This window comes from Mytilus edulis, chromosome 1, assembly GCF_963676685.1.
Source record: "Mytilus edulis chromosome 1, xbMytEdul2.2, whole genome shotgun sequence".
Lineage (NCBI taxonomy): Eukaryota > Metazoa > Mollusca > Bivalvia > Mytilida > Mytilidae > Mytilus > Mytilus edulis.
Window position 1 is genome coordinate 39,656,866 of NC_092344.1, and position 16,077 is coordinate 39,672,942.

The 16,077-nt window shown below is 33.6% G+C and overlaps 1 protein-coding gene across 1 annotated transcript in view; it reads left to right on the forward strand.

The window, feature by feature from the left end:
• The window catches only part of LOC139514592 (matrilin-4-like), a 51,016-nt gene extending 35,165 nt beyond the window's left edge, over positions 1-15,851 (forward strand). The window contains exons 9-11 of the mRNA XM_071304039.1: positions 8,348-8,665; positions 14,711-14,728; positions 15,547-15,851. Of these exons, the coding sequence (XP_071160140.1) occupies positions 8,348-8,665; positions 14,711-14,728; positions 15,547-15,851 (641 nt within the window). The remainder of the gene's footprint in view (positions 1-8,347; positions 8,666-14,710; positions 14,729-15,546) is intronic.
• The last annotated feature ends 226 nt before the right edge of the window (positions 15,852-16,077 follow it).

Consider the following 16,077-nt stretch of genomic DNA (forward strand, 5'->3'; position numbering starts at 1 on the left):
ATTTGTCAATTCCTCGACCGCTCAAGACTCTCTACCTTTATAAATCGCAAGAAATAGAAGTTGTATTTCTCTATTTAAGCTAATTATACACAGTGATGATTGCCCAGCTTTGAGAGCATTTCCTGGCATAAGTTATTTATGAAATTGTGAGAAAGAAAAGTAATGGAGATATGGTCAATTAAGGAAGATTTTTATACTTGCTGGTGGGCATTACCAAATTTGATTTTCAAATTTTATAAACGACTACCTAGGGACAGTGTTTGTTGTTTCAATTGGTTAGCATTCGTTTTCCTATTATAAATTTTAACTAACTGTTTTCGTCTGTAATTTCTGGGATAATTTGAAATATATCTGTATTTTTTAGCATGTTCACAAAAATTTTAACCCGTGTTTGTCAGTCTGAACGAATTCCTGTCTGAGTAAATTTTGTTTCTAGTTTAACCAGTTTTCAAATACATCCTCTGAAAAAGACTATCATGAAATTCTTCTTGAGATAAATTTTCTTGTCAATTATCATTTCGTGTTAAACGGATGACTTAAAGTGGCGGCAGTGTGTTTTTTTTTTTTACATATTTTATCATATGAATGAAAGAGATTTGGGGTATACCATAAAGAGATAGAACCCAAACGATACTGAAAAAAAAACGTCCAGAGGTCAACATACGGTCTTCAACAAAAAAAGACATGTGTCTTTTTATGTTAAATGTCAAGTTCCGTAGCGGACCGAACACTTAATTAATTGAACTAAAATCATTATTCTTTTGTAATTTTCTGTAAAACATGGAACATGGTTGCCAGTCATGATTCATTGCCATTTTCGTCTACCATGGAATTACAGAGCAAACACGGTTAAACTTAATAGGACTTCCCATCCGTGCTTATCTGTTTGCATACACAGTAAAAATTATGCCATAAATGTTACAAGTTAACAGATTGCTAAACTAAACTAATGAGACTTTAACGGAATAATTGTTGGATGATTCTTTATAAAAAATTCTCCCTTTAATTTAGTCCTCGACGTCTATATTCAATGGGCAACAATAATTTGTGTTCCTTGTATATCCTCTTTCAGAAAAAAATATCCCATGATTCATTGTCAAACACTTTATCATTTTTATAATTATCTGTATTTAGTCTTTACAATATTAGTTTCAACCAAAAGCTACTTATACCAATAGAGTATTAGTTTCAATCTTTAAAAAAAAAGTTTTATTGCAACTGAAGTAAGAAAAGTTAAATATATTAATGAAACTAAAAAAAATCCGTCAAACATCCGCTTCGGCGCTGACATGCTTCATAAAAGAGGGACGAAAGATACCAAAGGGACGGTCAAACTCATAAATCTAAAACAAACTGACAACGCCATGGCTAAAAATAAAAAAGACAAACAGAAAAACAATAGTACACACGACACAACATAGAAAACTAAAGAATAAACAACACGAACCCCACCAAAAACTAGGGGTGATCATAACATACCTTTCTTAAATTGTCCGTTTGTCAATGCAGAAATTATTAAGAAAATTTAGGTTCTAACTCCCTCAGTCAAAGTTGACCTTAGATGGATTTGGCTATTATTTTAGTTCCCGTTGGTCATAAAACTTTTTGCTTTTTTCGGTACATATACATCCTTGACTTTCATATGTTTGACGATTTATGAAATTTAAGAGAAGAATAAAACTTTGCTAATCTAATGCTGAATAATATGTTAAATAAGCAATGTTTAGAGTTTTATAACTGGTCCAATGCCACTGCTGGTAAATGTTTCGTGTCCGAGGGTATTTGCCAGCTCAGTATTCAGCACGCCTTTGCTGGCATGAAATATCATTGATTCAGTTAATTTTGTTAATTAACTGTACATGAAATTGGCTTACGTTTTATTTTGCATAAAAGAGGAACGAAAGATACCAGAGGGACAGTCAAACGCATAGATCGAAAACAAACTGACAACGCCTTGGCCAAAAATAAAAAGACAAACAGACAAAAAATAGTACAGATGACACAACATAGAAAACTAAAGACTAACCAACACGAACCCCACCAAAAACTGGGGGTGATCTCAGGTGCTTCGGAAGGGTAAGCAGATCCTGCTCCACATGTGGCACCCGTCGTGTCGCTTATGTTATTACAAATCCGGTAAATAGTCTAATTCGGTAGGTCACATACATGAAAAGAGAAGGGTATAGTAGTTACGACATAAGGAACATATCCGATATCATCTGTGAAACGGTTATTCCATAACGGTCAACAAACTCGTGATGGCGTCCGTAAAATTTACGAAGAAATGATTTCTAGATATTTGGTTTAATAGTGCTTTTCAATTTCGATATTGATTATGACTTCCAACTATTTTGTTACGAGTGCTTCTGGTGCGTTTTATGAAGCGTCTTGCGTACTAAACGATAAGCCATATATTTTCGTTGGTGATTTTAAAGCTACCTTTTGGAAATTTCAACCTGAAATTTACGTTTTTTCTTGCTTAGAGTACTAGCAAAATAAAACAAAGTGTACTGTTGATGGAACTTTGCACAGATTGCTTATAAATATAAGTATAACCGAATTGAGAAATCAACATTGTGATTCTTTTGATAAATTGTAAATTTCCGTTTCAGAGAAGCTCCTTTTAAGAAAATTTAAAATAACATAACAAAACCTTCGAAAAAAAAGTTTCACTGTTTTCAATTGCTTAAGGTGGTATGGGTGTCTTCCTCCATCTTGGATTGTAAAAAACAGAGAATCAAAGATCCAGATTTTCCATCAAGTTAGCAAAATTTGATGCAGGAATGCAGATGTTTAATGTACATTTTCAGTTAAAAGTACCAATTTATAAGAATATAACTTCTAAATATTGATATATTTGCAAATGTTAATTATTTTTGGTTGTTTTAATTTTTTTTTTTAAATTGGCATTTTAAGGGGAGGTAACTCTAAAAAAAAGTGCATTTTCTGAAGGATTCTGTATGGAATTTTCCTATTTTGTATTTTAGCCGGAAAAAACGTACGGTGACACTATCTTTTCTTTTGATATTCTCAAAGCAGTGTCTGAAAGCTATCTTTTCCTGAAGTATTTAACAATTCTATCATTTTGTTTAGTTTCTAATCACAAAATGGTGTTTTTTCCTGTATAATCCATACAAAATGTGTCATTTTGTCCCGTCCTGTAGCTTGAGAAAATGCGCGGTGACCTATCATTTTTATTATATATTTCAACATGTATCAATAGATACAACATTTTGGCAAGGTATGAACAAATTCTATCATTTTTATTTTAGACTCCCATACCACCTTAAGGAGTAAAGTCTATTGTTAAGCTGCATATGATAATGATTGTTAAGATTTTTTTTTAAACTGCTTAGCAGGAGTTGCAGACAAACAAACAAACAAACAAACGTAGAAATAATCACTGCCCTTTCATAAATTAGGATTTGATAACAAATAAGATATTCCCTACTAAACTATACAGACACCTGACTGATCGGAAAGTATCCACGTTGGTGAGGGGTTTCTTTGACCGTAAAGAAAACACATCTTCCATGAAAATTCTTATAAGAATTGTATCTAATCAGTGATGTTTCGGAGTTTCATATAATACAATTTCCCATTTCATACCGTGGTCAGTCAGTTGGTCAATGTTACTTTTACTGTTTAGTCTGTTTTTATTGAAATCCATTTGACGTGGCTCGGTACTTGTACATCCCGTCATTGTGTTATTGTTCTATAAAAATTCTCGTATTCTTGTCTTTCATTTTTTTGCTAATGTGCTTTGTCTATATGCTTTTTGGTGTTTCTTTGATACATATGACGTGGCTCTGTACTTATACATCTCGTTATTGTGCTATTATAAAACCTTTAGTATTCTTGTCTTTCATTTTTGCTAATGTGCTTTGTCTATATGCCTTTTTATGTTTCGTTGATACATATATGACGTGGCTCTGTACTTATACATCCCGTCATTTTGTTATTGTACTATGGTAAATTTGTGTATTCTTGTCTTTAATTTTTGCTAATATGCTTGGTCTATATGCCTTTTTGTGCTTCTTTGTTACATATTTGTTTGTTTTTATAGTGATTAAGATTATAACGCAATGTTGACTGCTGTATCCCCATTTTTGTCATTTTTACCTATTATTTCTGTTTGTTTTGTTGACACATCGTTGTCAATATAATGGAATTTGATGCGACTGTCATATAAGTGAGAGGTTTAGCTAGTTTTAAAACCAGGTTTAATCCACCATTTTCTACATAAGAAAATGCCTGTACCAAGTCAGTAATATGACGTTTGATTTGTTTGAGCTTTTGATTTTGCCATTTGATTAGGGACTTTCCTTTTTGAATTTTTCTCGGAGTTCAGTATTTTTGTGATTTTACTTTTTGGTAAATATTTATTTTTCATACATGGAGGTAAAAATGCAACGTACAATCCATAGGTCAGCTGAAAACAAACATCTTGTACAATTCTTTATCATGATTAAAAGTATTAATTGAAATCTCTTTCAATAAAATTAAATTGAGAATGGATATGGGGAATGTGTCAAAGGCACAACAATCCGACCAAAGAGCAGAAAACAGCCCGAAGGCCACCAATGGGTCTTCAAAATAGCAAGAAAATCCCGTAACCAGAGCTTCAGCTGGCCCCTAAACAAAAATGTGTACTAGTTCAGTGATAATGGACGTCATACTAAACTCCGAAATATATAAATGAACAAAAATTAAAAATCATACAAGACTAACAAAGGCCAGAGGCTTGGGACATGCGCAAAGATGCGACAGGGTTAAACATGTTTTTTGAGATCTCAACCCTCCTCCTATACCTCTAGCTAATGTAGAAAAAACACACACAGCATTACGCACAGTAAAACTGAGTTTAAAAGAAGTCCGAACACGATGTCAGAATAGGCAACAAAAGAAACTAAACAAAATGACAATGATACATACATTAATAAAGTTTGTATATAATATAATCAAGAAACTGTTTATAAAGGTGGTTTAATTTTGAGCTGTTCTGGTAGCATGCTTGCTGAATGTGGCGAAACAAAGGTGTACTTGGAATTCTAATTGAATTCTCTTATAGAGCTTCATCTTAGATGCTCATATATATCTAGCCAGTCATTACTATAAACTGGAAAGAATAAAGTTATAACAAATAAGACGAATGAACATATCCACATTCATCTGTCTTCTATAAGAGCAGCAGAAGTTTCCCGATGTTTAAACACATAAAGACTGTACAAAGCATTCATTTTGCCAAAATACATAAGACAAGCGAATGAAACAGGGGGTCTCATTGGGGGGTTCCGATCCCGGATCCCGCTTACCGTTTTGTCAGATTCCCGTATCCCGCTTACCGTTTTGTCAGATTCCCGTATCCCGCTTACACTATGTACGTAAGCAATTTTGATTTTTTTGTCATTTCCCGGGTCCCGCTAGACCTCATTTCCCGTTTTCACGACACAACAATTTAACTTTCCCGTGTCACGCTTACCACAAATCGGCAATCCCGCGTCACGCTTAGACCCCAATGAGACCCACGAAACAAGTCAACACATTTATATTTGATAAACAAATTTACGAAAAAACTCACAGTCTGAAATATAAACTCAAAATAAAACAAAACCAGAGTAACATCAGGGTTAATCATTTCAAAAAGTGAAGAAGAAAAAAAACGTGATATATTGCATGCGTCCGAAGAGATATTATAGATTTACTTTCATGAACGCTCAAAGCCGAATATTTGAAAACCAATGATGTATAAGAACCGAATGTATTATTATTTAGTTGAAGAGACCTAAATCCTTTTAAGGCCAAATTTGCCTGAGGGAGTTCAAAGTATTTATTATCAAGATGAACCAGTTTTTATTTTCCTTATGTCATTGCAATTTGAACATTTATTTTATATTATTCTATATATATTTATCATAAAAATGCATTAAGCATCATTCCACATAAACAGCCATGTAAAATTTGATTGGTTGATGGAAAATCTTCACATACATTTGTAATGTTATTAATACTTTGTTCAAAATTTTAATTATATCAAAATCTATCTATATATTTTTTTCATTTTATTAGTGTACTAGGAAATACATCTTCTTATGTATTAATACACTTTAAAAACTCTAAAAAGGAAGATGTCTACAAATCTGTCGTGGAATTTTTTACCTTCGAGTAAAACTATCATACATTTACGAGCAGTACTACAACCATTACGGGGCGCCGAATGGGACTCTTGTGGTTTTGTACAAAATTCAATTCTGTCATAACAAAATCTTTTTTGTCTTACAAAACTATGTGATACAGACTTGTTTAATGAGAACTTCAATTTTGTAATGACAAAATTCATTTTTGTAGACAAAATTCATTTTTGTAGACAAAATTCATTTTTGTAGACAAAATTCGTTTTTGTCATGGACAAAATGTATGCAAATATAAACTTATTTGCATACAAAATTGACTTTTGTTACCTGATATGGAAATTAAAACACAAAATTCAATTTTGTGAGACAAAAGTAAATTTTGTGAGACAAAAGTAAATTTGTCTCACAAAAGAAAATTTTGTCTCACAAAAGAAAATTTTGTCTCACAAAAGAAAATTTTGTCTCACAAAAGTAAACTTTGTCTCTCAAAAGTCAATTTTGTATGCAAATTTGTTTAGTTTGGATTCTGTGTACTAATTGGCATACAAAATCGACTTTTGTGACACAAAATTGACTTTTAAGAGACAAAATTGACTTTTGTGAGACAAAATGGACTTTTGTGAGACAAAATGGACTTTTGTGAGACAAAATGGACTTTTGTGAGACAAAATGGACTTTTGTGAGACAAAATTTACTCACAAAATTGAATTTTGTGTTTTAATTTCCATATTGTCATTTGTGAGACAAAATTGACAAAATTGAATTTTGTCTCACACAATTGAGTTTTGTCTCACAAAAGTCAATTTTGTGACGACAAAATTCAATTTTGTGAGGACAAAATTGACATTTGTGAGACAAAATTGACTTTTGTGAGACAAAATTGACTTTACTACTGTTGCCTTTATTTGTCGCTAACGTTCTGTTAGTTAAAGAATAACAACAGCAGTCACAAATCAATATTTTGGTATTTTAATTTCATCATTCACACAATCTTTGAAATTAAAGAATTATACATCCTTGGCTAACACATGTTTTGTTTTGAGCGTTCCTGAAGAAGGTAAACCCAGAAAAACGCGTCGCATGGCCGTTATTTATGAATGGATATTTTCATTTAGTTGCATTGTTTTAAAAATCAATTGAAAATATCAAAACGTTAGTTATTTATTCTGTTTTTCAGCTACAAAACGTGAGTAAATCTAGTTTTATACTTAATGTTTAAGTTCATTTAAAACCAAAATGTAATTGTCGTCTTCAACCTAGTTTCCACTCCTGTTTTATCTTAAACACTATATATATATATATATATATATATATATAATAATATTTTTAAATTTGCAAACTACATTTCACATCAAATAATAACAGTTCGTTAAAATATTGTCACTAGCGCTTTCATGCCTTCTGGCAATCTTCAGGCGACGTTTTAACAATGTCCTTGACGACACTGCCGTTGGTAACGTTTATTACGTTACAATAACGATAAGGGGAGATAAATCAAACGTGTTTAAGTAGATCCGTTTAAACGGATCTACTTAAACACGTTTGGTAACGTTTATTACATTACAATAACGATAAGGGGAGATAAATCAAACGTGTTTAAGTAGATCCGTTTAAACGGATCTACTTAAACACGTTTGATTTATCTCCCCTTATCGTTATTGTAACGTAATAAACGTTACCAACGGCAGTGTCGTCAAGGACATTGTTAAAACGTCGCCTGAAGATTGCCAGAAGGCATGAAAGCGCTAGTGACAATATTTTAACGAACTGTTATTATTTGATGTGAAATGTAGTTTGCAAATTTAAAAATATTATTATATACATTCTGTACACCGTGTTTATTTACTTTTGCTATATATATATATTTATATAACTCGTCTAAACATCAACCCAACAATGTTAGATCTGTAAATTTGCTTTCGCAAATTTCTGGTTCTTCCCTCGCCGGGATTCGAACCCATGCTACTGTGATATCGTGACACCAAATCGCCTGCACTGCAGCCGTCCCTCTAGACCACACGACCACCTACATATATATATATATATTTCAGATGGTTTTTTTCAGGTATATTGTACGTCTAAATTAAGAGAAGATCGACACCATTGTTTCTATTTGATATGTCATTTAATTTTTATTTTTATTTTCAAATTTGTGCATAATTATTTGTAGATTTTATGGATTGAGAATCCTTAACACAATTTTTCACATTTAGACTGTGTGTCCGATCCAGCAGATATAGTGTTTTTATTGGATGAAAGTGGAAGTGTTGGTACACGGAACTTCGACATAGAATTACAATTCATAGCGGAGTTTGCCAAACATTACACCATAGGGCCTAATGATGTTCAGATGGGAGTAATATCATTTACAACACTGGTCACTGAACACTTCACATTGAAGGATTATGCAAATATAAACGACCTTACTAGAGGGATAACTTCGATTCACTATCATGGCGGTGGCACAAGAACTGACTTAGCAATAGATTATGCTGTTCAGAGGAGCTTTTCCCCCGGCAGTGGAGCTAGAAGTAACGTCCCTCACTTTTTGATAGTTATATCGGACGGGAATTCGAATTATCCACATCTAACTAACGCCGCTGCTGCACGCTTGCACCAAACAAATATCAACACTTTTGCAGTTGGGGTTGGTTCAGTTAACTTGGTCGAATTAAATACAATTGCATCTAGTAGGACAAACCATGTGATGACAGTGCGTAATCATCTGGAGCTGAAGCTTCCCTTGAAAGCAATACGTTGTCGTAAGTACCATTTTTACAGAGGCCATTGTAATATAAAATATAGACGTCTACATTTATAACTTTATAGAAATTACTAAGTTTACTTGTACAAAATTTTAATTTTTAAAGAAAATCGGTGAAATAGGTTTTTGTTAGATTTTTCTAAAACTATTTTCTTTTTTGATATGCATACATTTTGTGTAAAAAAGAATCACATTGTTTTGATCCGAACGCAATTCATGAGATTTGTGTGGGGAAAAAACGTTCGTCTGGCATACCACATTTTAATCCTGGTATCTTTGTAGGTTTTTACGCATCCTTTTGAGGGTTATTTTAGATTTATTGGTCTACAATATTGTTACCGACTGATTTCCTTTATTTGATTTAGAACAGTTGAGAAATAAATTTTCTATTTGCTCATTTGGCAAATCAACATAAATTCGGAATCATATAACATTGAAAACCTCTCTATGATTACCCTTCTAGCTGAGCATTTAGTTTCATGTGTAGTCTTTTGTCCTTTATCTTTACCAAATTGTTGATATTTGTCAAATTGTCGTTTACTAATAAACTATGAAAACTTGCTAGTGTTTAGTTCTACAAAGTCAAATATGAAGGATCAGAGACTCAGGATCTAGGTACGAACTCTTTATGCAGACAGGGGTAAACAGTTGATTAAAATATGTCGACAATGACACAGAAAATACACAACGTAAAAACCCCTCCTGTTACATTTTGCCATTTCGTCGTTTTCTTTTTTGCCATGCATTGTTTTTGTCTGTTTTTCTCGACTTATTTTTTTTGTTTCTCACTTTGGTATCTGTTGGCTCTTTTGTTCTTATCGACTTATTAGACGGCCAATGCCTCCGTGTATAAAATATTCAACAGAAGAAACCTGTTTATATTGGATATGTATTGGTGATAAGATTCAGATAAAAAATTTGAAATGTAATTCGTATGTATGTTTTAACAATATAACAGTATATATTTCTGTGTAGTTTAAGTAAACTTCATAAAAAAGCGACATGGGTATTACCTTTCCAAAGCTATGAAGTTCAAGTAAACAAGATAACATTATGAGGTATAATTTTGTTGATAAATCTTAATGACGCTGTAAAAAATACTGTTATTGCCACTGCCAAAGATTGGTTTCCCTGATAGTGTTGGAGACGGTATAGTTTTTATTCTTTTACAGTTCAGTTCAAATGTTGAACATGCGATATTAATTAAGGAGGGGATGAAGTAAGAATACCTCAGGACCTTGTAATTAAAACAAGAAGACAAAATACACAACAGACTCACTCTTTTTCTCATCCTGAATATGTATGAAATATTTGCTACTGAACGTTAAGCAAGCAACGATCAATCGTACAATTAAAACCTCAGAATTTCCAATTATATTTCTCATAATGCAAAGCATCACCTCGGACTTTTAAATCCATGATAAAACAAATGCGAGTTTTGTGATAAAGCTTATCAGAGGCGCTCAATTCAAAGCAAGTGGAAGGCCAAATTTATTACGAAGTATTCAAGAGCATTTAAATTTTAAAAATTAGAAACGTTGTGCCAAATACGACTAAAACAATTTATGTCTTAGATCAGCACTTTTTTGGGGGGTTTCGAATTATTCAACATTTCTGATGCAGGACTTGTCCGTTTATAAATTTTGAAATTATTAAGAAACTAAGGTTTCAACTCCCACAGGCAACGTTGGATTTAGATGAATTTGGCTATTTATTTATTATTATTGACATATAGCTCTTCAACGGTTTTGGTACTTATATATCTTCGGATTTCAGATATTTGGCTTTGAGCGTTCCTGATGAAGGTAAATCCAGAAAAGCGCTTCGGACGCAAGAAATTATTAAACGTGCTGTTTTCAATTTTTTACATCACTGGGTCGATACCTCTGCTGGTGGACTATCAGTCCCCGAGGGTATCATCAGCTCAGTAGTCAGTACTTCGGTACTGACATGAATGAAGCTGTGGTCACACATTATCGGATAGCACGAACGGACGAGTAACCTAACGGAAGCGTACTGGATAAACAATATAAACGGAAAAATTAAAGGCGAAAATAATAATACATGTAAATCGCCTAAATATTCAAAAAGTTTCTGTGTAACTGGTTTTTGTTTGTTCTTCAAAATGCCACATAAAGGGTAGTGTCTGAATAAGAACTGCTTGATTGTGAAGACGTACTCTTACTCAAATATCGATTATGAATAATATGAATTCATGACACTCAAGAAATATGACATACCAATAATTGGCATTTCTGTCGCGAAATTTTCAATTGGCATTTATCCGTTTCAGATCCGTACGTCGACAGATAAAACGTACACTAAACGGACATGAAACGGATATGGACGGACGTTTAACGGACATGAACGGATTGAAAAAAGTTATCCGTATAGCTCTTCAACGGTTTCGGTACTTATACATCTTCGGATTTCAAATGTTTGGCTTTGAGCGTTCCGGATGAAGGTAAATCCAGAAAAGCGCTTCGGATGCAAGAAATTATTAAACGTGTTGTTTTCAATTTTTTTGATACCGTTTATGTTATTAATCAACAGCATTTTCTTTTTTTTACTTAAAGATTTGTCCTAATGACCATAAAAAAACAAACAAATAGACTGGCGTGTGTTTCATAATTCCTCGCTGTAATGCGAGTGAAAGTTCGTTCTAGTAAATGGTGGTATTTCAGCTCATGCTGAAGGTATGAGCAAAGCAGAATCATCAATATAAGTAAACAAATATATTCAAAAATTGTTCATCTGCACGAATATCGGGCACGTTAGGAACCATATCATCATAAAGAGTCACGAAGTTCTGGTTGGTCTTTAATGTGAAATCGACCAAATGAATGGGCCATTTACTGACAGTATTCTAATGACTAGTTGAAAATCCGGATTTGCCGTCACCAAGAAGTGACACCAATTGAACTTTTCTCTAATCGCAGCATGCATTTTTTATTCTTGAATCAAAGTGTGTGGTTTCACAAATTCACAAAGTATTTTAGACAACATTTACCTATCGCATCGAATTGGAGATAAAGGATACTACAGATACAGTTAAGTCGGCTTCATATCTTGACTTACATCTAGAAATTGACAATGAAGGTCGGTTGAAAACAAAACTTTACGACAAAAGAGATGATTTCAGCTTTCCAATTGTGAACTTTCCATTTCTAAGTAGCAACATTCCAGCAGCACCTGCATACGGGGTATATATCTCCCAATTAATACGATATTCCCGTGCTTGCATTTCCTATCATGATTTTCTTGATGCCCGCGTCACACTGTCCCGATTTTTATATACGATGGACAACCGAATGCGAAAATTGTAAGTTCGTACGAAGTTGGTCCCGATCTCGTTAAAATATCCAAAAGTGACCGAAGCAAGTACGATGAATAACGAAGTCTATACGAGGGTGCCGAAAGTATATACGATAGCAAAAGATGGACATACCGAAGACGGTATCTAAGCTTCATATCTCAGCCGAAGCCTACAAGATTGATCACGAAGGCTACACGATGGTTTACGATGATGGCGCGATGGCCATACGATGTCTAAAAGACGTCGTGTACAGCTTACGATGCCTTTAAATTATATGCCGAAGGCATCACGCGTTTTAAATTGTTTGATCAATATTGAATATACATTATATTGTACATTTAATTTTTGGTTTAATCATAAGACGGAAGACCGTGGGTATTTCCAGTTACTGACTAATTTCCAAAAAAATAGTTTATGTATCAAATATGCGTATTCACCATTTTCTGCATGTGTCATATACAAATATAGTGTCCATATTTGTCCCCAATATGTTACATACGAGGGGATGCCACGCTCGGCATTGCCTTGTTTGAACTGTTAAATGTTTGCACTAGTCTGAATAATCACCCATAATTATGCCCATGTTTTCTGATCTATCTTAAAGGTACGGTAATGGGTTCGTTGATTCCTTTTATTCAAAAAGAGCTCTTTCCAGGAGAATATCATAATAATATAGACTAAAGGAAGGATGTGGGGAAAGAAACAAATGTGGCAATATATGACATATAGAAAACAAAATGTTTATGGAGTAAACATTCGTGTGACAACAACTCGGACGATACATAAAAAATCAGAATAATGAAGAAAAAGTTGGTTTCCCTATATACGTGTACCTGCAGTGTTGGTATAGGAGGCGCGTGTATGATTTTCATTATGTTATTTGATATGAAAAATTTACAAAAAATAATATTTTATTTGTAAAAGTAAATCCTGAGCCTGTAATACCTGCTCTTCTTGTTCCATTTGAATTAATAGAAACAACGCTGTCGCCTTTCTTGTTCTCGTAGAATCATATGATATGAGCTCCATGTTTTGTGAACGTCTTTCTTAACTGTCGTATTAGACTGACCAGTGCATATCGCGCATGGCACTTTAAATGTATTTAAGCGCGAAAATTAACTTACATTTAGCTGGATTATTGCCGTCGTAGTTCCATCTTGTCACCTTCGTACTTTTATTCGATGGCATCACGACGGGATTACGAGGTCTTCACGAAGACGTGTTGCCATCGTAAGACCTTCGGGTAGCTTCGTGATTCATTCGTGTAGACATCGTAATGTCAAAACTGCCCGATGGAAACGATGGAAACACGAATGCAATACGATGTTCAAAGATGCATTCCCGGTGACATTACGATGGTGAGGATGGTGATACGAACTCAATACGAACCCTCAACATCGAACGCACCTTCGGGGATTTTTTAACATGTTAAAAAATTTAGAACCCTTCCCGAAGTTGTCCTCGAAGGCTAGAAAAGTGGCCGGTGGTTCTACGATGGTTAAAGATTGCACTACGAATAGTCCGATCTGGATACGATCAGTCCCGATTTTGAAAATTTCCATAATCGTGTTGCCATCGGCGTAAAAATCTGGACAGTGTGACGCGGGCATGATAGAGGGTTGCTGCTCAGAAGGAAGCTATTAAACCAAGAGTTCCAAATGGTGAAGTTGAAATCATCCCTTCGTAAATTTTACGGACGCCATCACGAGTTGGTTGACCGTTATGAAATAACCGTTTCACAAATGATATCGGATATGTTCCTTACGTCGTAACTACAATCCCCTTCCCTTTCATGAATGTGACCTACCGAATTAGACTATTTACCGGATTTGTAATCACATAAGCAACACGACGGGTGCCACATGTGGAGCAGGATCTGCTTACCCTTCCAGAGCACATGAGATCACCCCTAGTTTTTGGTGGGGTTCGTGTTGTTTATTCTTTAATTTTCTATGTTGTGTCATGTGTACTATTGTTTTTCTGTTTGTCTTTTTCATTTTTAGCCATGGCGTTGTCAGTTTGTTTTAGATTTATGAGTTTGACTGTCCCTTTGGTATCTTTCGTCCCTCTTTTAATTGTTCCATATGCCAAAGTGTTGATAGCACTAGAAAAAAGTTTTAGTCAGTTCAAGTAATATAAATAAATCTTTTTTCAAAATTATTTGCCAGAAAAATGTTTTTTTTTCTAAAGTGGTTTTCAATCCAATCGAATGCATATTAAATTTATGATCAACTGGACGATTTATCCATATCTGTTTATAGAAAATCACGTCTGCAAAATGTCCAAAGTAAGATATGGGAATATTTAAAAAACAAAACTTGTCAACCACATTTTTCAAACGGTAACTGAAATATACTTTAAATGTTCAATTATATACAGGCAAAAATTAAAGAAACGTATGATATTATAATCTAATGGTTTTATTCTTTTTCACATATACCTGTGACATTTTGTTCATTAAGTGTTTAGTTTATGGGTTTTTTTAATTATTTTCAGCTAGTTTCCAGAATAACGGTGAGTTGACACCACTTAGCCAATGGTGCATCACTGGACTGTTGCTCTTGCTTGATATTCCCTTTTTTTTTTATTCTGTTGAAGACGACAATTACATTGCAGAAGAAAACTATGTATATTTTAGTGCAAGTAAATTATCACAAATTATCCATATTCTTGTAAATAGAAAATAAAAGGATATGGAGTAAATGTACATCGGAAAAAATCGCACACAATAATTAGAAAAAATAAAGAATTATCAATGAACAGGGCTTTTATTCCTGTTCTTCATCTCGACAGTTGATGTTGGGTCTTCAACAATGAACGAATCATTCATACCTTACAACAAGGTATGTAATACATTACCTATAAAATTTACTTTAGTTTAACCATTAAATTGTTTAAAACAAAATATGAGTGCATCTGTCTGAAGGCCAAATGGGCTATTGACATTACTCTGTAATTAGTTTTTCTTTCTAACCTTACGAATTAACCATACATTATTCATAAAACGACAGTAGCCTCAATGAAACGTGCTTTGGTTTAGGGTATTCAAATGCTTTATTACTTTTTGAATTGTGTAACTATTCACCTTCTTTTAAATTTTAAGTTACGTGGTTTTTTTTTTCATCAATATTTTCTCAGAACCCAATAAAGCATTTCGGAATTCTGTTATATGAATGCATGATCCATGTTTTCATTTTTAAGTAGTAATATCCCAACAAAGCAGCTAGGTATGGGACCTACATGCCTATAGATTTTTCTAATTGAAAGGTGTCATTGAAACAGATATATTATGTTGCATATTTGTTCTTTTCCTTTTTTGTATTCATTTAAAGAAGAACTCATTCAAGATAGGAATGAGAATACAACCAAATATGTGATAATCTTACAGTTTCAAGTTCCAATATCTTCCGTCATCGAATTATCCTGTGGGATCAGAACTGATCTTACTCCTTTTTATGATTTATGCGATTTATTTCTGAAGACATGTGATTTGACGTTAATTGAAAGTAAAGTACAGAATACAGAAAAGGTGCTTCTGACGCATATAATTTGGGTCGATAATGCTGCTGGTGGACTATCAGTCCCCCGAGTGAATCATCAGCTCAGTAATCAGTGCTTTGGTATTGACATGATTTAAATATCAAACCTTTCTAAAATTGTCCGTTAATAAATTGTGAAATTATAAAAATACTTAGCACAGCTGACCTTAGATGGAGTTGGCTTTTTTATGTCCTTTTGTTTATATAACTTCAATTGTTTCGGTTTCTCTACATCCTCGGTTCTCAAATATTCGGATTTGGGGGTTCCTGATGAAGGTTAATCCATAAAGCGCGTCTGACACATGAAATTTATAACGTATTGTT